Here is a 24,146-nt window from a genome sequence, read left to right on the forward strand (position 1 = left end):
AGTAATTCAAGATTTAAATGAAGAAAACATTTATTTTGTGAGAAGAACAAATATTCTTGATCCAAGAAAATATGGAATTCGATCAAGAAGTTAAGTAGCATGTAAGAAATGCAGAATATATTAATTCAAAATCATTTATGTATCAAATCAAGAAAGTATGTTCTCTGTCCGAGAAAATATTTTCTTGATGTGAGAAAATTTATAGATTTTAATCAAAAAAATACTTTCTCAATACAAGTAAATTATTTACTTAAATTACCCCTCCCCCCCCTTACCCCCATCCCATCTTTTCTAATACTTAGGTCAAACATTTTTATTATTTAATTAATTAACATTTATATTTTTTATTTAAATAATTAAATAATTGTTATTTTACATATATATATTTAGATTTAATTATTACTTAACACAAATACAACAAATATACCTTGAAAGAAAATTTTCCACGGTCGGAGGAATTGAACTCGGGTTGCACGCACCAGAAGCCGTCACGCTACCACTATGCCATCCTAGCCTCAATGGACAGTTTTCAAAAACTGATATTTAAGTTGCATATACATTTGAAGAAAAATATTTTCTTGGATCAAGAATACCGGCATTGTGTTAAGTAAAAAAAAGTTTCAAAGCAAATAAATAAAATGATTCGATTCAAGAAACACGAATTCTCCAGACAATACTTTATTATTTCGCTTAAGAACATGATACTCTAGATTCAATACTTTTTGGTACTTCGGAAAAGTAAAATATTTGGTTGAAATAATTACATATTGAGTTCTGCCAAATACTAAATTGTTAATTCAAAAATTCTGTTCAATGCTAATAATTACTTGACACAAGAAAATGAATTTCTTTCTTCAAATGAATATGGGATTAATTGAATATAATTTTTAATCAACTTGAAACAAATATTTACTTATATTAACCTTCGTATTTTCTTGAATCAGGATTATATGAGCGTTGAATTAAGTAAAAACTTTTTTAAAGGAAACAAAAGAATGATTTAATTCAAGATCTTACATTTAATTGAATAATTGAATAAATAAAATATTTCATTCCAGAAAATATAACATTCTCGCAAGAAATTAATGTTTTTGAAACATGAGAATATAGAAATGCTTCAAGTAAAAGAAATGCTTAGATTAATTAATATTTCTTTGAAACAAAATAATTTTTAATTGAGTTGAAACAATTATTAACTTATATTAATCTTCCCATTTTCTTGGCTCAAGACTATGGGTGTTGGATGAAATAAATAGTTGCTTTAAAGGAAATAAAAAAATTATTTGACTCAAGATACCAAATGACTGAAGGTAAATTACTTGACGTGAGAACATGATATTCTTGATTCAATACTTTTTCGAGACTTGGCGCATGTAAAACAGTTCGTTTGAAACAGTAAGATATTAACTTATGTCAAACCCATATTTTCTTATTTCAATAACTGTGATCAATGCTCAAAATTACTTTACACAAGAAAATAAATTTCTTCCAATAAGAAAATATGGGTTTGTTTCAAATAAATCAGGTCAAGAAAATGCATCTACTTGATTCAATGAACTTTTTTTTTCAGTGTAAAGACGTCCTATTCATGTTCTATGTCTTGGCCATTAGACCCTCACAGCACCGGGATATTCAGGATATCCCAGAGACGTCCTGGGGATATCGATTTGTTTTCGGAAGTTTGGATATCTCTGGGATATCCTAGGGACGTCCATGGATATCCAGAGGATAATCCAGGGATATCCAAACTTCCGAAAACAAATCGATATCCCCAGGACGTCTCTGGGATATCCTGAATATCCCGGTGCTGTGAGGGGATGTCTTTAAGCTGTCTAAAAGACGTCTTTTTCATTCAACATTTGAAAACAGAAAAATTTCCATAAATAGAAAATATTATTTTCTAAGTTCAACTTGGACTTAGAAATTTATGAATGTGAAATTCATTGGAATTTTTCTAAGTTAAATTCATTTCATTGACAAGTGAGATCGTTAACTTTCTAGAGGTTCATATCTGTCTTGAACGGCTGAGGTGCTTAAGGTGCAATGCTTCAAGCCCAAGGTACCCGAGTTCGATCCCAGCTTCGTAGGAATTTTTTCATTATTTCTCCACATTTTAGAAAAAATAAAATTAAACTTAAAATAAATTTAATACAATATTACTGAATTTCAACTTAAAAAATGTTATAAAAGAAATGTTTATTTAAGATCTGAAGGAATGTAAAAAGGCCGTCCAAAAGACGTCTTTTAGACGTCCCTTTTATGTCTTTTAGACGTCCAAAAGACGTCTTTTAGACGTACTTTCTTATGTCTTTTAGACGTCTTTTGGACCAGACATAGAACGTCTTTTAGTTGTCTTTTTGATGACTCAGAGACATTGCCATCATTGTCCCTGAATCGTCCGCGGACAAAAAGGGACGTCTTTAAGACGTCTTTTAGACGTCCCAGTGCCCACTGGGAGTAAGACGAGGTAGAGGTGTTTTGAATAAAATTATCAATAAATTACCGTTTGAACTTCATATACCTGGCTATCAATACTGCACGGAAAAAAATTTCTTATAGAAAACACAAACTTTTTCGTAAAATATACAAATAGGTTAAGTTGTGCTTTATGCAGGCGAGTTTTGTGTTTCCAACAAGCTGGTTTGTGTGTACCACAAACCAATCTGTTGTAACACCAAGAAATCCACGCATGCGCAAGAAAATTCAAGTGAACGTCTGCTTGTCGTCTGCTGCGTGACTGTTTAAGCTGTTGAATCATAAACTGAAGTTTGTGACAAGACTCATTCTGGTTTGTGTATTTCCCAAACTCAGCCGTTTGTGGATACTACAACCGCCGTTCATAGATGGCACAGGAAATCTTGTAATTTTCACAAGAAATTTTTTTCCGTGTGTGGTCCAGGAACAAAATTAGCGAAGAGATTAGCACGAGGTGATCCAGGAGTCAACCCTCTTGACGCTGCTTGTAAAGAGCACGATATTTCTTATTCGAAAAATAGGGAAAGTATAGAAGCGAGAAACGCAGCTGATAGAGTACTTGCCGATAAAGCTTGGCATCGTGTGTTTGCTCCTGACGCAAATTATAGTGAAAGAGCTGCAGCTTACGCAATAACAAATGCAATGAAGGTCAAATCAAAATTGGGCATGGGAATCAAGTCAAAAGAAAATATGAAGAAAAAGAGGGAAAAAAAATCAACGTTGAGAAAGATTGTAACCGCAGCGAAAAAATCTATGTAATTAGATACAAATGCACAGTCTACTATTAAATCAGCACTTGAAGGTGCACGTTTGGCAGTTAAAATTGCTCGTGGCAGGGGAAAAATTAATAAACCTCGAGTTTTACCGATACCTTCTAAAGTGGGAGGAATTTTACCTTTTCTTATTCCTTTGTTTGCGGGTTTAAGTGCAACAGGGGCCCTAGCAGGGGGAGCAGCTGGCATAGCAAAAGCTGTAAATGATGCAAATTCTGCAAAACGTCAACTTGCGGAAAGTAAACGACACAATCAAACAATGGAGTCTATCGCGTTGGGAAAAGGGCTCTATTTAAAACCATATAGGACAGGTCTAGGGCTACACCTAAAACCTTATAAAGCAGGACAAGGATGCAAGTAAAAAAACTTGAAGTAATAAGCTACCTCACCGAGCCCTAACCGACTTAGATTTATTAAAATTTGCAAAACATTTAAAAATTCCATATTTTCGAGGAGTTTTTATGCAAAATGAACTACCTATGCGTGGTCCTAAAGAAACTAAATTTGCAATTATTAATCTAGATGATAAAGATGGTCCTGGTACACACTAGTGTGCATATAAAAAGAATAAAGATAAAACCATATATTTCGATAGCTTTGGTTATCTTCGGCCACCTTCGGATATTGTTAAATATTTTGGTGTTGGTAGCATAAAATATAATCATAAACGATATCAAAACTATAATACATATGTATGCAGACATTTATGTCTTAAATTTTTATGTAATCAATTGAATATTCCTGATTTGTATACTTTGCATATAAATAAATAATATTTTTAGTTCAAACGTCAGTTATTAATTTGACCTTATCATGAACGATTCACTTATTTTAACGTTGTCTGGAAATTCTTCCATCTTAGTATCTCAATTTTTCCCACCAATAGAGTTGTCTAATTTTAAAAATTATGCTCTTGGTCTTGTTGAATTTTTAACTTTTAATTCTATTCCTAATATAGATGTTGGGAAACATAAATTTCTCCAACACTTGCTCTGAAAGGAGTACTTTTCTTGGTAGAAAAGTGTGGCGAAAGTAGAACTTTTCTCAACTGCTCTGAAGAGCGTGGCGAAAGTAAATTCAGCGTGGCGAAAGTAATTTTTAGCGTTGCGAAAGTAAATTTGGCGTGGCGAAAGTAAATCATGAATTTATTCTTTTTTCTTGTTCTTTGACCGACATTTATTTTGTATCTAACTTCTTCCCCACTCAAAACATTCGTCTTTTATTATATTAAACATAAGAACATTTTAAATTAAAATTATACGAAACTCACGAAGAAACCTTTCCTCGCAAGGCGTTGGAGAAAACGTAGTGCACAACTCGTGGTGAAAGAATGATTTTTCGAGAGTGATTGCTGCTCTCGCTACGTTCGAGCCGCAAACTTCACTCTCGAAAAATCACACTTTCGCCACTAGTTGTACAATGTACTATTTACGCAGGAAATAAAGAAATTATTATACCCACAGGAAGTTATGAAGTTAGTGATATTGATCAAGTTTTGCATTTAATTTTAAAAAATAAAGGAATTAATTTTAGAATCAAGCCAAACAATAATACATTGAAATGTACAGTTTATTGTGATGAAGAAATTAATTTTAAACCCAATGATTCTATAGGTAGTTTGTTAGAATTTTTTCCTCGCAAATTAAAAGCTCAATAATACCATGAGTCTGATCAACCAGTATTAATCATTAAAATAAATTCATTAAGAGTAGAATGTAACATATCAACCGGAGCATACATTAATGGTGAAAGAGTCCATACAATTCATGAATTTTTTCCTATTGTTCCACCAGGATATAAAATAGTAGAAGTACCAAATCACGTCATTTACTTGCCAGTCGCTGTCAAGGCAATAGACTATATTCAGTTGCGAATTGTAGACCAAGACGGAAATTTAGTTAATTTTCGAGGGGAAACTTTAACAATAAGGCTTCATATTAAATCCCAGGTGCGAATTTAGGTTGGCCGCCAGAGTTTGAAGGTTGGCCCAAGGTTGCCCTAACTTTGGCAAGCGAACTTTTGGTTGCCAGAGTTTGCCCAACTTTGGCAAGTACTAGTGCCCACAGTTGGCCCGACTTTGCAAGCCAACCATTAAATGCAGAGTTTAGCCAACCGTCGGGCCAACTTTGGCGACAAAGGTTGGCACAACTCATCAAAACGTAGTTTAAAAGACTTTCAGTTTCGGTTCGCCGAACTCTGGGCCACGGTTGGCCCGACGGTTGGCAAAACTTAAGAAAAGCAGTATAATTGACTTATAGTTTTTTGGTCGGCCGAACTCTGGGCCACGGTTGGCCCAACGGTTGCCAAAACTCTAGAAACGCAGTTTCATTGACTTAAACTTTCTTGGTCGGCCGAACTCTGGGCCACGGTTGGCCCGACGGTTGGCAAAACTATGTGAAACGCAGTTTAATTGACTTACATTATTTTGGTCGGCCGAACTTTGGGCCACGGTTGGCCCGACTGTTGCAGCTTTAATATACATTTAATGTTATGTACTCCCATGTGAGCGTAGCGTAGTGGTCAGTGTATAAGTCTTCGGTGCGTTAGGTTAGGGGTTCGATCCCAGCGAGCGTTAGATATTTTCGAAAATGTATGTATGAGATTGTGTTTAATAATAATAGGTAAAGGTTATATCTGATGTTCCCGCTAATAATAACGTGTTAATTGTTTAAATAATTTAGTTTTTTAATAATTTTTTACCTTTGGCTGTTGAAGTTGGCCAAACTTTAAACGTTAAGGCCAAACCTTAACGTGTAACGTTACCTCAACCTTAACGTGCAAGGTTACATCAACCTTAACGTGTAAGGTTACCATAGCCTTATCATATATACTTGCCACACCCTAACATGTAACCTTACCTCCATGGCGGAAGTTTTTAGTTCACGTTAGGTCTACCACAGCAATATCGTGTAACCTTATGAGCCTTACGATTTGTATTCAACATAACCTTACCTCATACTATTGTGCTATGTGGGGAAAATGTTTCTCGGGCGAGCAAGGCCATCAATGTTCTCACGGTCATTTCAAAGGTCAGTTGGGGTGCCTCTCCAGCCCTGGCTCTTACAGTTTACATGGGGTTGATTCCCAGTAAGAAGTAAGGAATTGAGAAGAATTGAACATTTTTAACTTTTTACAGAAAATGTTAAATTATCAATTTTCTGAATTCCGTTTCTGTCCAATTCCTACACTGAGAAGAAATGCTATTGAATCAATGACATATTTGTTTGTCGCAATAAACGGCATGTTCAATATCGTTCGAATACAAATACTGTTAGTTCAATAATCTAATCTAATCTAATCTGACACCGAGATCGAGCTGGATTTTCCTCAAGAGGGGAAAGTAAGCACCTAGGTTATAGAACCCATTGTACCAAACTCCAGTTCGCTCGTTTGTAGCAACTTCTTAGAGTCCTGTTCTTCTCCAGAAGTCCAGTATCTCTTCTATCGATAGGTTGCTCACCTGCTTAGGGTCAATAATTGCTTGACCCCAGCTAGATAGCCTGATCCTAGCTAACGCTGGGCATTCAGATAATATGTGAGTCGAAGTTTCGTTACTTTCCCCACACAGTCTGCACATAGGTGAAACTTGTCTGCCTATTTTATGCTGATGGTAGTTCAATAGTCCATGACCCGTAAGTAGACGAACTACGGTTCTAACTCTGATCTTATCGAGTTTTAGGAGATCGCTCGCTCGCCTCTTGTTGAGTGCTAACCCCAACAGAGTTTTCGCTTGCCTTCCCACCCCAACGCTCGCCCAATACTTCTCATGTTCCTTTTCACCCCATCTTTCTATGGCTCCCTTAACCAAGCATGGCATTATTGCCACTGCTGGTTCAGGACCTATAAATTTCGTCTCGGAACCGGTTTTCGCCAAGACGCCTACTCTTTCATTACCCTTGATTCCCGAGTGTCCCGGTACCCAAATCAATGAAAGTCTATTTACTGAACCCAACTCATCTAGTACGCTGCGGCATTCCCAGACGAGTTTTGATTCTATTGTGGGATTTTTCAGAGCCCCTAAGGCCGCTTGACTATCCACACAAATACTAATCCTCTTGCCCTTTGTTCCATTTCGAATGGATATTTGGGCGCAAGTTAAAATCTCACAGACCTCTGCCTGCCAGACCGTGGCATATTGTCCTAATGACTCAGCCACTTTAATGCGGCCAGTTTTCCGATAAATTCCGAAGCCTGCACCGCAGTCCATCTTGGAGCCATCTGTATACCAGACTTCGTCCCCAAGTGGAAAACCTTTCTTCCAGTCTATTCTGGAAGGTGTAATGATCTTAAAGCGGGGTTTAAATTTCACCCACTTGATCATTCTATCTTGCACCATACTTAATTCTGGTAGTGATAGAATTGAGCGTGGAAGCTTGGTGTGTAAACCACCAACCCTCCACCTTCCCTGCGCAGTTAACCTGCTCATAGTAAGAGCCGCCTTTTTCACCGCGGCAATATGCAGAGGTACCTCGGCTAGCATGAATCCCAACGCAGCTGTTGGCGTGGTCCCCATTGCCCCCGTAATACCCCTGAAAATCATTGCCTGCAGTTGGCCTAGTTTCTCTTTAACCGTTATCAGTTGAGTCCTAGACCACCAGACAACCACCGCGTGAAGAAACCTTGGTTTTAAGATCATCTGATAGAGCCAGTTGACCATATTAGGCCTTAGTCCCCACGATGACCCTATCGCCCTTCTACACGCCCAAAACGCGGTACAAAACCTGCCATACTGATATTCGAAATGTTCCCTGCAAACCAGCTTTTTATCCAGTATTACTCCCAGATACTTAGCCGATTCAGAAAAGGAAATCTCTTTTCCATAAAATATCGGTTTTTTCAAACTCGGTACCTTATATTTTCTTGTGAAAACTACTATGTTCGTTTTCTCCGGGTTTACAGAAAGTCCAGTCAGATTGCACCAATCCCTGACAATCTTAAGTGCACGTTCCGTAAGTTCTAAGAGGGTCTCGATTGCGTGCCCTCTTATAATTATAAGGAAATCATCCGCATAACTTTGCGTATAATAACCCTGGCTATTGAGGTTTCTAATTAACTCATCTGCCACAAGCACCACAATAAAGGAGAAAGGACTCCACCCTGTGGGCACCCTTTTGAGACCAGGCCTGTTACCTTAGCCTCACCATATTCCGCTTCCAGGGCCCTTTCTCGAAGCATGCTATCGATCCACTTAACTAGCGGCTCGGGCACACCTCGCATCCTGGCTGCCCTACAAATGGCTTTACTAGAAGTGTTAGGGAAGGCACCTTCGATATCAAGAAAGGTGCCAACCGCATAACCCCCGCTGCTAATTTGTCCCTCTATTCTGCCTACTGCCGAATGGAGGGCTGTTTCTACTGAGAAGCCTGCTCTATATGCATGCTGTCCCTGATGCAGGGGAAAATCTCTAAGACATTCCTGTCTAATAAAATTATCCACCAGTTTCTCTAACGTCTTTAATATAAAAGAGGTTAGGCTAATTGGCCTGAAGTCCTTCGCCGCAGTATACCCTGACCGACCGGCCTTCGGAATAAACACAACCCTCGTCTTTTTCCAAGACTCCGGTGTATAACTTAGAGCTATACAAGCTCTCATAATTTTACACAGGGGTACTCTAATACAATCCAATCCCTTTTGCAAAAGAACCGGATATATACCGTCCCCCCCTGAAGCTTTAAATGGTTTGAAAGTGCTTATTGCCCAATCAATCCCTTCCGGAGTTACAACCCTGGCTGCTAGTTTCCAGTGTTCCCGATCTCCTCGGTTCCTACCTGGTCCTATGCCATGGCTGTTCTCCAGACCTTCTCTCAGGGAGTAAGACTAAGGAGACTGAACTGACTGTGTGAAGTCTCTCAAAAATGAAACCTTTTTCTATAGGGGAACTATACTCGCAGAATGACAAAACTTATGCTCCGCGCGCATGCGCAGTACATGCGCATATTGCTCTCTCTCTTTATATCGTAAAATATAAGCAAGTGAGAGAACAAAAACTTATCAATAGGTTATGGTTATGTTTTGACATATGATTCTTAAAATAAAATTTTAAAATTATGGTTTGTTGCATACCAGGATGCAAAACATCATATTACAATGATCGACAAACGAATAAATTAACTTATTGATAACTTTTATGTGACATTTAAAGCTGTTTATTTATAAAGTATATAATTAAAGTAAATTACAAATTCGTAAATATTATTTATTTAGGAATTGTTCAATTGTTTCCACAAAGAATAAAACACTTTGTAGTTATATACCAAAAAAATTGATTCTGAACATTTATAAATATTTCATTATATTATTAATATATTACTTATCACTGAAAAATATACACTCTTTAGTATATATTTTTGTATGCACATTTATATTTATTAAATTAATTTTTTTTTCAATTTACTAATAGTTATTATTAATAATATTTCCTGAAACGCACAACATTCACAAACATTAAACATAACCTTCTCAACTTGTAGCTTATAATGATTTTCTCAGTCGCATCTGAGTTACTGAGAAAGACAGAGACAAATATATTGCATGTGCGCATGCGCGAAAACCATAATTTTCAGTCTTACGTATAGTTTCAATGCGACGAATGGTTTCACTTCCATAGCATTAGTTCAGTCTCCTTAGTCTTACTCCCTGCCTTCTCTAAAGCCCGGAAAGTTTACCTCATTCAAGTGCTTTAGACACTCCCTTTTATCCTGGGCATACTGCCCATTAGGCAGCTTAATAGTAGTTAATTTTGCCATTGGGTCTCGAGCTAGTACTTTATGAAGCCTTGAAGCTTCTGGTACCCTCTCGATTCCCTCGCAAAAACTTCTCCAACTGACACCCCTTGCCCTCTCTACTTCTTTCTTGTAAGAATCGCGAGCGGTATGATATTCATCCCATGCTCGCTGATGCCTACGTTTCTTAGCCTTATTAAAGAGCTTTCTTACGGTTACCATTTACCGCCCCCATTGAAGCCCATTTTCTTAACTACACAGTTCCTTTCAAAGGAACAGATAATAGAATCTCGCAGATATTCCGCTGCAAGCTCTAACTCCTCCATCGTTCCATAGGAAGTGGGGAAGCACGCCATAGAGGCCCTGAGGTCTTCACTATATGAAGCCCAGTCGGTACTCCTAGGATTACGACCCCACTTCTGTTCCCGATCCTTCGATTCCAATCTAAACGTAATAAGCCTGTGGTCTGAGAGGGAATCCTCATCAGACACCCTCCAGTCCCTCACGCCATCACCTAAAGACTTGGAACAGATCGTAATATCCAACACCTCTTTTCTGTTAACAGTAACGAAAGTCGGCTCATTACCCTGATTTAAAATGTCTAAATCTGTATCTAACAGAAAATCTAAAAGTCTTCTGCCTCTGTCATTAATGTCTGTGCTACCCCAAACAACATGATGCGCATTAGCATCACACCCTATTAACAAGGAAAGCCCTCGCCTTTGGCAGTAATCTACCAACCTCTCCACCTCTCTTGGTGGTGCAGGTTCATCCCCTGTTCCTGGAAAGTAAGCGGACGCTATTACCACCTCCCTTTTATTTCCGTTCTTTTCTAGATACTTAGCTTTAACTACAGCTAAGTCCCTAGTAGTTAATTCTAAAAGTGGGAAAGCATCTAGACCTTTATAGATCAGACACGCCCTCGGAACTGGTTCCTGTGGTAAACTAACCAGCTCGCCACAGCCGTTCAGACGTCTAATTCTCCCCTTGAAAACCCAAGGTTCTTGAATAAAGGCTAAAGCTGTCTGCATCTTTGTCAAGCTCTTGGCTAAAATCGCCGAAGCGCCCTTACAATGATGCAAATTAATCTGCACACAATGAATCCCGGAAGCAGCCGTTTTTAATGCTGATTCACGGTTTCCTCAGTCGCTTCCCCTCCCTGGGTACCCTGCCCAGCAGCTGTGTCAGTACCTTGCCTCGCCACTCTTAGAGTGATTTGACCTAGCCCAAAACACAGTTTCAACTGCCGGGCTTGGAGAGCTTCAATGTCGCTCTCTGGTACTCCTAACGCGAGAGTCCAGCCCACAGCCGAAGCTTGGTCTGCTCTCCCCTCGCCTCCCGAATACACCCTCCACGCGGATGTATCCACCCCGGTATTTTGTCTACCGAGGTTTTTAAGGATTGAAGCCTGGTTCACCCTAGGACCGGGTACCCACGCCACAACCCTTACCAGCTTGATTAGCTCAGCCGGATCCACCACTTTGATGGCAAGACCCTCTAACGCCTGACTGAACCTAGGTATACGGCTATTTAGCCATTCCCTAGATTCTGAGTCCAGGCACTCTACTAGGATCGCTCCCCTAGTGAGGCGAACCTCTCCAAAATGAGGATAGGGTCCGACTTCGTCCCCCCCAATCTCCTCATGAATTGCTACCCTTAATTGGTCCAGATTAGCCAACGTCATCTGGACCCTAGGATAGCCTTCCGCGACGATCGCCCCGGCTAATGACGATCTAGTGATCTCCGCAAACGATAAGGTTCCCCCTTGTGGGCCCCTTATCTTCTTTGGCGGCATTCTATTGCTAGGGGAAGCCTCCTCCGAGTCCTGCCGTCTTTTCCCCGACCCGGACCCCGACGCCCTCCCCCCCACTCCAGAAGTGTTCTGAGAAGAGCCAGCGGTATGCGATTCGGTTCTCAGAGAGTCCCGAGCTCGCTCTCGCCTTCTCCTCCTTACTGCAGCCCCACTTAGTCTCTTGCCATCAAGGGCAAGGTTACCCAAGTGTTGCTGAACCCTATCTACTTGTTGCGAGGTTTGGTCCCCTGTGGTCTCAACCCCCGCCCCAAGCGTAGTCCCTGCGCCAGCATTGAGATTCCCCGAAGGGGGCTCTGCAATGCCCGCCTGTTCCGCGTTATTGCTTCGATCTTTGTTTAAATTAGTAGTATCCATTTTGGTCCCACGAGAAAAGAGGAAATAAAAGGTCCGTCCTTGAAGAGCCTCTATTCAAGGATAAGGCTAAATACATCCGAGAGTTCGCCTGGTATCTCGGAGTCTCGTTACAGATACCTCCATTCGAGCCCCCCACGGGGACGGGTCGTCCAGAGGACGGGCCCCTCCTGTAACACAACCGTTCCCGAACTTTACGAGAGCTAAGTAATGCCCAGCGATGGTCGTCCCCCGTCCAACCCCCCCCCCCCACGGAAGAACCTGACGGATTTGTTAACCCTAGTATCATTCATCCATGGACACGAGTTCATCACGGATTGGGTGGCAGAGACTCGCGCCTCAATCGCCATGGCACAGCCAACGTAACCATGGAAGGGTTTCTTCTTGGTCAGACTTCCACCAGTGAGAAGTCTTCGGAATGGACCCGCGGTTAAGCCTCTGTCCATCCCGTCTCTCTCGATATCCCTCTAAATCCCCGTGCCCTGAGACACTGCCCAGCGAAACACAGAAAATTCGGTTTCTGTAGCAGCCGACCCATTTTGAAGGGTTCGACCCCCCATTCCCCACGAGAGATATCGAGAAGTAGCCTCCCACTGGGTAAAGCCCCTCGTGCGCCTCCCACCAACGGCAAGGTCTTGAAACCCCTAGGGAGGGTTAGTTCAATAACATATGCTATTCATTATTGGACTATAGATTTAAATAAATTTTATATAATATTATTACAGAAGTTATAGTATTAACGAAGAATACTATAATATTAAGAAATGCATTTCTTAGATATAATTAAATCTGTTATAAATTTAATAGCATGTACTAGTGATTTGATTTCTACCTTATTTTGAATCAATAGAGCATGCTATAAAACTGTTGCTTTTTTAAAAAAATGTTTTAAGAAATAAACATATCTGTGACTGTCCACGACAAAACACGGCTTAGGTCCAAAAAATCAATTTGAGTTTTTAAGGTAATCGACAGATTTTATGTTGCTTTTTCAAATGCAAAAGTCAAAAGTTAAAAATATCAATTACTTTTGACAATATATCGTTTTAAAGATGGGTATGTCAAGTGTAGTTAACTTCAATCGTTGACTGTCCACGACAAAACACGGCTTAGGTCCAAAAAATCAATTTGAGTTTTTTAAGGTAATCGACAGATTTTATGTTGCTTTTTCAAGTTCAATATGTATACAGTGTATCATTTACATTTTTATTGATAATGCTTGTATTTTAAAACAACCCTCAAAAGTAAGTGTTTGCGTACTTGTATATGACAAAATTTAAAGTGGCGGAAGTTAGTTATTTCGAATTATTTCGAAAAGCAATTTATTGGGAAATGTTCATTAAGACATTACCTTTAGTATCCACGAACACCTTCTGCCACTTTTCGATATTTTCATGTTTAAAGTGTGCGCCGGTCTTCAAAAGTGGTCGGAAGAACGAATCTAGCTGGACAAAACAATTTTAACTACATTAATGGATTTTTACATCACTTCCTTTTTTAATATTTTCTGGGGCCACTGATTATGAATCTGAAGCCAGTTGTTAAAGATTTAAAAGGGCGGATTCAATATGGCGACCGAAAAGGTAAAAAATTAATTAAATTTGCTTGAAATTTTGTCACTCAGAGGTTTTTAAGGTTGATTATTACAAATGTGAAGTTAGTTAATATATTATTATATTGTTATATATACGTGAAGCTCCAAGGTGAAAGGTACCTAACTCGCCAACTAGTTTGTAGAGAAGTTTTTACTTGATTAAAAGTTTCAATTTTAATTACCTGAAGATAAAGTCAAAAACAGATTTAATTAATTATTTAGTATATAAATTAGTTAATAAAAATAGTTTTGACTTCAGATAATTAAAGATGAATCTTAAATCAAGCAAAAACTTTCCTAAACATAACGTATAACTATAGTTGGCAGTATTACATAACAAGGTCTGTATTATTACAGTGCACTATCGAGGGAAGGATCTTGCAAGCTTGAAAAGTTCCGCCTAACATCAGCCCTGTAACGAAAGCTTCAGACAATATATTGCATCTCGCAAAAATGCATGCTTCAGACAAGATTATAAACTCTAATGTAAAAAGTATTGGAAGAGAGCGAATAGTATTGGCGGTGAGTTTCTGCCAATACGTTTTCGCGTGAAACCCGTTGTTACGAATTGAATTTAAAGAAAAGTAAAATAAAGAAATTATTTTATTATTAATTTAAATTTTATCTTGATAACGAACAATGCTCTTCAGCAAATGAGAAATTTTTAGACTCTGAACGAAAGGGTTATTCACATTTCGATGTGATAGAAAATAATAACCATTTCTATAAAATAATTAATTAAAAAAATTAATATTTTTAATAACAATAAATAATAATAATAAATAAAATAATTATTAAATAAATAAATTTATTATTTAATAAAATTTAATAAAAACAATTTTTTTTTATTATTGGTTTTTTAATGGCAGCCAATAATGTGCCAATAATGGTTTGCCAATTATTGGCATCGGCGTGGACCTCCCATGATTTTACCATTAGTGGTCCATTATTGGGTACCAATAATGGGACAATAATGGAATGGTGGCTCCCATTATTGGTCCATTAATGCGCCAATGGTTTTTTTCCCATTGGGTATTTTCTTTTGCACAACAATTAGGGACTACGCCCTTTGATTCACAAATAAATCACAAAATATCAAGTCTATACGACTAAAACAATATATCGTTCAGGTAACTTTGCCTGAATTAAACTGCCCAGATTTCCCCTTGTCAATTCTTTTTATTGAGTGACAATTAGGTGGGGAAAATCCTCAATGCAGTTTATTGCACTTAGTTATTACTAAGCGAAATTCTGACGACTTGCAGAATTTGGTACTTGCGAAAATTAAAATTGAACCACTTCGTTATTGTGAAATAATTGAAATTAACTGAAGGAAACCTTACCTTGCAATATTAAAATAAAGAAAAATTGTACTTTGCTTAATTCTTTGTGCTAAATACCCGATTAAAAGTAGGTTGTTAAGAATTTGCTTAATGTTGGAATTTATGAGTATTGCCAATAAATATGTGTTTTTGTGTAACAATGTTGATTGTGTTTTTAGTTTACAAAAATGATTGAATGGATTTTATATAATTAAAATAAAATTCGTTGTTTCTATTGAAATATATAGGTGACGAATTTGAACGTAACACCCGTATTGGGGGCATTCTGCCAATCCTGCTTTTTCACTGTCAATACTGTCCTCTTGAATCTTTCAATTTCATCGCACGTTCATTGACTCGATTTGGCATTTTAATCAAAAAGACTGATTGATTTAATGTGTAAAAATGCTGATAACGAACAGGAAATATAAAATTTTGTTAAAATGTAAACAAATGAAATGTGACAAAATGTTGGTCTATTATACCATATTGATTTAGGGTATTTTCTACACGGAGAGAAATGTGCTACGAATAACGCTAGAGACATGTTGGTTCGCTTTACGCACAGACGTCTGTACCTAATTTTGCAAAGGCCGGTGCTAACTTTGCACAGCTTTGTGTCCACTTGTGCCACAGTTGCTCAAATCCATGAAAAATCAGCATGGATTTCTTGCAACTTACGCATGGTGTATGCGCTTTCAGTACGGCCTGCTCATGCGCTAAGAGCAACAGATTTCTCTCCGTGTAGATAAGCGCTGTGATTTATACTCACATCACCTCTAGCGCGAACGTCGAAAGCTCCCTAAATCATGTGCCCAACGGGAAGTTGCCAATATTAACGATTGGTTCAATAATGGGCCATGCTTGGTACCCAATGGTTTTTTCTTGGCAAAACAATTGGCAACCATCATTGGACCACCAATGGTTTAAACTTGGGATGATCACGCTACTGCCAATGATCGATAGCCAAGCATCGGGCCAATATTAGTTGCCAAGAAATTGCCAAGGAAACAAAATCGATTTTCAAAAGCTTGATTTTTTATTCGCAGCCAACAAAAAACCAAGGTTTTGAAAATTGATTTTTTTTAATTATTAATTAAAATTTATTTTTAAAAAATATATTTTTCAAAAATTTATTTTAAAAATATATATTTTTTAAATTAATAGAACATATTAATTTAATTTGTCACCTCTGGTAAAACAAAGATGAAAGACTGATAAATTCCCTCACTTTATATCTTACAGTGGAGGGATAACTGTGAATGTCTTTGCGAGAGAGGAGCAGGTACTTATATAGAGCCAGTGAAACAGGTCACAAGCGAGAAGGAATCACTAGCATGCACTCTGGCGGCGCTTGTCGGAACTGTTTTCTGGAGCGCATGCATATCGTGGCATTATCGACACAGCGCTTGGCAACCAACGTTGCGCCACTTCCGACAAGCGCCGCCAGAGTGCATGCTAGTGATTTCTTCTCGCTTGTGACCTGTTTCACTGGCTCTATATAAGTACGTGCTCCTCTCTCGCAAAGACATTCACAGTTATCCCTCCACTGTAAGATATAAAGTGAGGGAATTTATCAGTCTTTCATCTTTGTTTTACCAGAGGTGAAAAATTAAATTAATATATTCTATTAATTTAAAAAAATATATATTTTGAAAAATATATTTTTTTTAAATAAATTTTTCAAAAATATATTTTTTAAAAATAAATTTTAATTAATAATTAAAAAAAATCAATTTTCAAAACCTTGGTTTTTTGTTGGCTGCCAATAAAAAATCAAGCTTTTGAAAATCGATTTTGTATCCTTGGCAATTCCTTGGCAACTAATAATGGCCCGATGCTTGGCTACCGATCATTGGCAGTAGCGTGATCATCCCAAGTTTAAACCATTGGTGGTCCAATGATGGTTGCCATTAATGTTCCAATAATGGAACGGAGTTCGCCAAGCATGGCCCATTATTGAACCAATCGTTTACTTCCCATTGGGTGGTAATAGATCAACAGTACACACTCAAGTCGAGTCAATGAACGTGAAATCGAAAGATTCAAGAGGACAGTATTGACGGTGAAAAAGCAGGATTGGCAGAATGCCCCCAATACGGTTTTCACGCGAAAACGTATTGGCAGAAACTCACCGCCAATACTATTCGCTCTCTTCCAATACTTTTTTTTTACTGGGTATGTATGTCAAATGTTGCTTAACATATAAAAATTTAAAAAATTTAAAAGTTTCCTGTCAGGATCCTGCAAGTGTTCCTGTATACAGGAACCTTTGATAGCTAAGGTTCCTGCACAGAAACCCTGTCCCAAAATGCCGTACGGGATCCGGTCGGGATCCTGCACAAGATCCTTTAACCCTTAAACCGCACACTGCCGAATCCATCCTTAAACCGCACACTGGGTGTGCGACACCCGGGGACTTTTAAGTGTGTTCTCCAAGCTGGAATAGGATATTATCTTTTGGAAAAATTATCTTATATAGCTCAGTACATCTATTTTGAAGGAAAATAAGTTTCATAATGATTTATTTAATTTTAATAATTAAAAAAGAGTTTTTTAAAACTACTGAAATTACCCTAAACCAAAAACTGGGTGTCAAACAAGCAGAAATTTTTCGCCGACAACTTCATAAAGTTATCAAATACACAAAGACACTTGGGAGACTAATGTCCCTCACGGAACATAAACTTAAGTACAAAATGTATCGTCCAATAACGACACATGTTCAATTTTTACGAATTTAACCGAAATATTAGAGTAAAAAGCTAGAATATGGGTGTCGCACACCCAGGGTGCGGTTTAAGGGTTAAGGATCATGTACGGGGATTTTAAGCTGGGCTCAGTGTAAATTTAATTATCCTTTTTTCTCCGTGTATATTGTATACGACATTTAAAATTTTTAAAAACTGACTTCATATATTCGTATTCAGAGACCCCAAAAACTGCTAAATACAATGTTTTATTAAAATCCATTAAAGTTTTTATTTTGATGCCCGCCATTTTGAATTTTTTAAAACTGACTTCTGATTCGTAATCAGCGACCCCGAAAACCCCCGAGTAACAAGTTTTATTAAAATTTTATTGAAGCAATTTTTAGAAAATAGTTTTGTCCACTTAGAATCGGGTTTCAGACCACTGTGGGGCATGTCATTTGCCTTGATCATTTTAACCGTTTGGGATGAAGAATGGATCTCATTTGCCCCTGTAGGGTTGAAAATAGAACTTTGAAGCTGTTGAAGATTGAACTTTGAATGAATGTCCTATTCTGTCTCCAAATAGACCGGAGTTTTTTGGTTTCTTGGTCCACAGGTTGGGGATTGAGGATCCGGAGCGATTTGAGCCCTACAGATGAGATGGTTGAGGCCTTCGGCCGATTTTTAGGCGGGGGTACATCGCATATAACAATTTAATTTGTTGTTGTTCAAATGATATGAAATACTCATATTTCCATATGCTCTGGGTTCTATTTTAATTATTATTATTTTGTTTTGGGTTGTTTCTTTTTTTTCTCTCTTCATGAGTTGTTTTTTTTTTGGTTTTATTATTTTTTTTCTTTTCCCTTTTACTAATATAGTTCTTTTCCCACATTTTGCCAACCTTCCCCCCGGGTGAACTGAGTGAACTGAGTATATGCTCTGCAATAGGACACTAACAAGGAAAGAAGAAAAAGAAGAAGGGAGCGACTCAGAGTCAGACGTGCGTGGAATCTAGTTCAAATTCGTCACTTTTTGAATGTGGATGAAAGCAATGAAATATATGAGAGAAAGAATGAATAATTTGGAAAAATGTATAATAGAGTTTGTATAGCAATGCATTTTGTTATTTGAACTTTGTATGTTTCTTTCATTTAGAATATATCATTTCCATGTATTTAAGAGATTGATTCTCTTCGGAGATCCCTGTGAAAATGAATCTTATGCATCTCGTTCGCGAAGGTGTATTTGTATACTTGAATTCTCTTGAATGCAAGCACGAATGCCTTTCTTATCTAGCATTACAATTAATTGCGATTATTTTATATTTATTATAAATTTGAATGAGTAAATTTTTTTATTTAAAGATTGAAACTGAAGAGGCAATGACACATGAAGTCACAACAGCTTTAAGGAGCGAGTTGGCAGCACTGGAATATAAACGTGATAGATTAATGTCTGAAGTGAGAGAAAAATTAATTACGAAAATCGAATACTGAGAGTACTAAAATCACTGAAATAATAATTACATTGATATACAAACATTTTTAGCTTCAAGAAATGAAAAACTCTGTACGATCACGTGACCAAAGAGTCGTGGAACTTCAGGTTGAAGCGGATCAGCTTCGAGAACAGGCAGCTCGACAAAATTCTGTTATTTTAAGTCTTAAAAAACGAATACAGGTAAATTTATTTTTGAATCTACTTTATACAAAAATTATGCATTATTTCCCACACCCCAGTGAGAAATGAAAGGTCTGACCGACGTCTATTCGACGTCTAAGAGGTCTAAAAAGACCCATTTAGACATCGACTAGACGTTGGTCAGACCTTTCATTTCTCACTGGGACAGTATTTTAATTTGTTACGAAATAAAATTTGCATTTTAAAGGAACTGGAGGATAGGGAGAGAAATTTATATGCGTGTCAAGGCAGAAATGAAATCACAATTCAGGGTTTACAACGGGATGTAAAATATCATGAGGAAAAGGTACGAGAGTATGAGAAGAAAATTCGTCAAGTGGAACACAACATTACCGAGGAGATTCAGTTGAAGGAACGGGCGCGCCTAAATTTGCAGGTTTATACATATTTTTATAAAAATTAGAAGGTGCTTTAAAGAGTCTTCGTTACAAAATAATAAGTATTTATCTACTTGCAGGATTTTGTTAGAAGATTAGCACACGCCTTGAATACCGAATTCTGTGATAGTACTCACCATAGTCCAGAAATGGTTATTCATAAAGCAGAAGAACTCGTTCAGGAAGTTAATCGTCTCCGAACTAAAAGCTCCACTGTCGAAACTCATTTGGGAAGTGTAGAAGTTGATTTTAGAACCTGCAAGGATTCGTTAGATCGAATTACGTCCGAGAAAGATCAACTCCAACGTCAAGTTGCAACTCAGCTAATCGATTTGGATCGTTTTCGTCAGGTTTGTATCGCAATTCTTGTCAAGAGAAATAAATTTAAGACAAATTAATTTTAATTAATTATTAATCAAATTTATTTACCAATTATCCAATGATTGTCATTAAACAAAGCAATACCAATTGCTCTACCCGGTAAGAAGCGTAGAATTGAAAAGAATTCAAAAGTTGTATTCTTCTTAATAGGCGAATTTACCTCAGAGCTCTATTCCACGGGAACCACCAAAATTTCAAAAAATCTATTATTCTGAATTGACTTCACAAAAATATGAAACGCGCATTCAAAAGAATCAGAATCTACAGCTAATCAGTAGAAATTTCTATTCCTCTGAATTAACTCACTGCCACTCAAGATTCCACTAGAAAGTGAGGTTAGGTTTCAAAACTTGACTTAAACATTAAACATATGAAAATTCCTTTCAGTAAGAGCATTTTATATTTTATCGTAAGCACTTTGCGTTTTTTAACCATATTTTCACTAGTTTTAATATTTAATTTTAATAATTTAGCACTGAAATTACAATGAAATTCACACGACGCGAAACATAACTGTCACTGTGTTTTATTTTAAGACAATAACTAGAGAAGCTCCTACACGGAGAGACTTTTAGTTACAAAAATTACTTTATTGTATTTCGATATTTCTAATAAAACGTAAGAATTTAGGGATAATCGAGGTACGACCCAGATAGCACAAAAAGACCCGTGTAGAAATTTCCCTACGTTTCCCTACGAATGGTTGGATTCTAGCTAGAACCACGCCAGAAAATCTAGCCTAGGAAAGCCTGACTAGAACTGGCAAGATTCTTGTGAGGAAATTCGGATTAGAAATATCTCCCTAGATCCCGCTTGGATTCTAGAGAGGAAATTCGTACTGGAAAAAACTGGTAAGGCCCCTTAATTAATTCTGGACAGAGATATCGAGTCGATATCTCAATCGCAAACGTTGGGTTAGGAAATCCAATTAATAATATTAATTAATATTTATTAATTATATAAATAAAATAATAAGTTATTTTAATTTTTTAAACAATTTTTTCTCAAAATAGTAAACTGTCGAATTATCAAAATTTTCTCAAGTAGAGTTTAGGATAATTTTATACTTTGTTTTAAAGATAATAATAAATGAATAAGCAAAATAAATTAAAAATAAATTTTATAAGGTACAGGAGTGTTGTTTTCATTTTTTGTTTCAAATAGTTCTAATGTAATTATACATTGTTTGAGTATATAATTTTTTATTAAAAAATAATGTTCATATTGAACACAAATATTTTTCATAATTTATATACAGAGTTAACTAAATTAACTTCTTTAACTATTTTTGAAATGTAACTACAAAAAGATTTTTTTTCCCTTTGTCAACATAAAACATAATTATTAATTAAATAATAAATAAATAAATAATAATAATAACAATAATAATAATAATAATAATAATAATAATAATAATAATAAATAATTAATAATAATTGTTAATTATTATTATTATTATTATTATTATTTATTTATTTATTTATTTATTATTATTATAACATATTTATTTAATTACTGATTAAATATAAATTCCCTGAAATATAAATTCTTTTATTACTTAATATAAGAGAAAAATCTCAAGCACGGTATTTAACTATAGAGTAAGCGGTCGATATTAAGAAGCGGATGTATTACAATGCAGCGCGCCGGTTCCCGTCGATCACGAAAGTTAAGCAACTTTGGTCGCGGTTACTACTTGGATGGGTGACCGCTCGGGGGATATGCCGTATTACCGTGTTTTTCTGACGAAAAAAAATAAATTTGTGTGTGTGTGTGTATTTTAGCCGTTTAGGGGAAATTTGTTCGATTGGAAAAAATAAAAAAATTATAAAGATGTGTATGTGAGTGTGTGTCAAGTTAAAAAAAAAAGATTTATATATAGAAGTATTTGTAGCTATGAAACTTAATTTATAATATATAAAAAAATATGTAAACCTAATTTTCTTTTTTCAATTTATCGTTTGTATATTTTTATTACAATTTGTATATTTTTGTTACAATATTATAGTGTTATTGAAGCAATAGCGACAACTAAAAAAATTTTTGTATCATAAAAATGCCCGGGTGTCATTGATTCAACAGCATTTGTTTCTCCGTGTATTTATTCGAATATTTAATAAACCGAGCGATTGAAGGGAACTAAAAGTGTCCTAGCGGTGGCTTTCTATTTCTGGTAGGGCCATCACAGGGAAATCAAGCTAGAGCCCGATCTTCCATTCCTCGCTGTCCGCGAGCGTGATGAAAGGTGCCGGGGCCCGACCAGATTTTCCCTTCCAGAACCCTGCTAGCCGTAGGGAAATACAGCGAGGACCCTATCAGAACCCAACTCAAATTTCTACACGGGGAAGTTTCCAGGAAGCTTTCCGTGGTAACTTCGGAAGTTACCTTCGGTAGCTTCCTAGAAACTTCTCTAACATACACCAATGTCCGCACTTGGAAGCTTCCCATGGAATCTTCCAGGACTCGTACATTTTCTTGTACAAGTTCTAATACAAGAACTTGTTCCAAATCCTGGTACAAGAAATTGTACATGTTCTTACCAGAACTTGTACAAGTTCAGCTGCTGAACGTGTGCATTTTCTTGTACAAGATCTTATACAGGGATTTTTAGTAGGGATTGCAATAAAATACTAATTTTTGGGAATATAAAAAACTACTTGAATTTCAAAGATTTAAAATTAAAATTATGGAAAATTCCATTTAAAAAAATTAGATAATTTAAACTAAATCTCTGAAAAACTTTTATTCCAATTTTCTTTTAAAATTAATTAAATTTTTAAATTTGTATATTTAATTTTAATTGAAAAATTTTGGAATTATCAAAATATCGTAAAATTTAATTCAAATGAAATTTATTTGTAGGCATATATTAAATTAAATCCCTTTTTTAATAATTAAATAATTTAATAATTTCAATTTTGGAAGAATTACTGTTGGTAATAATTAATTAGAATTAATTAAATTTTAGAAAATTTAAAATTGCATTTTTTTAAATAACTGTTCTTGTAGAAAATATTTAACAAAATAAGTATTAAAACAACTTATAAAATATTAATAAATAATTTAATTTTGATATTTTGAAAATTTAGATTTTTAAACAATTTTAATTAAAATTTATTAAAGATAATGAAATTAAATTATTTATTAATATTTTATAAGTTGTTTTAATACTTATTTTGTTAAATATTTTCTACAAGAACAGTTATTTAAAAAAATGCAATTTTATATTTTCTAAAATTTAATTAATTCTAATTAATTATTACCAACAGTAATTCTTCCAAAATTGAAATTATTAAATTATTTAATTATTAAAAAAGGGATTTATTTAATATATGCCTACAAATAAATTTCATTTGAATTAAATTTTACGATATTTTGATAATTCGAAAATTTTTCAATTAAAATTAAATATACAAATTTAAAAATTTAATTAATTTTAAAAGAAAATTGGAATAAAAGTTTTTCAGAGTTTTAGTTTAAATTATCCAATTTTTTTAAATGAAATTTTCAATAATTTTAATTTTAAATCTTTGAAATTCAAGTAGTTTTTTATATTCCCAAAAATTAGAATTTTATTGCAATATGAGGAAGAAAAGTCGAAAAAATCACATTATTTAAGAAAAGTCAAACAAAGTTGACGCAAATTAATATTTTTAATAATCATAAGTCGATAAAATAGAAATTAGTTTCCTGTAAGATAGAATGAAATATATAATATATAAATTAGCTTCTCAATGTCATGTGGCGATTTGGTTGAGCGCATTGCAGCAGCACACTTGGAGGCCTATGACTTGTGGTTCGAGTCCGCTGACCCTCATGTGCTGTAGTTATGAAAATCCTTTTTTTTATTAAACTCATTTTTTTATTTTATAATAATGCAAAATATGAATATTTCATATTTTTTAAAGCTTTTTTAATAATAAAATTTCATTAACAAAAAT

The 24,146-nt window shown here is 35.8% G+C and overlaps 1 protein-coding gene across 6 annotated transcripts in view; it reads left to right on the plus strand.

Moving 5' to 3' along the window:
- Nucleotides 1–24,146, plus strand: part of LOC122509934 (coiled-coil domain-containing protein 170) — a 61,423-nt gene that overhangs the window by 19,727 nt on the left and 17,550 nt on the right. For all 6 annotated transcript variants that reach the window (XM_043624265.1, XM_043624266.1, XM_043624270.1 and 3 more), the window contains 4 exons: nt 19,111–19,206; nt 19,295–19,426; nt 19,635–19,823; nt 19,905–20,174. In XM_043624265.1, coding sequence (XP_043480200.1) covers nt 19,111–19,206; nt 19,295–19,426; nt 19,635–19,823; nt 19,905–20,174 — 687 coding nt within the window. The remainder of the gene's footprint in view (nt 1–19,110; nt 19,207–19,294; nt 19,427–19,634; nt 19,824–19,904; nt 20,175–24,146) is intronic.

This window comes from Leptopilina heterotoma, unplaced genomic scaffold, assembly GCF_015476425.1.
Source record: "Leptopilina heterotoma isolate Lh14 unplaced genomic scaffold, ASM1547642v1 Lhet_65, whole genome shotgun sequence".
In the NCBI taxonomy this organism is placed as follows: domain Eukaryota; kingdom Metazoa; phylum Arthropoda; class Insecta; order Hymenoptera; family Figitidae; genus Leptopilina; species Leptopilina heterotoma.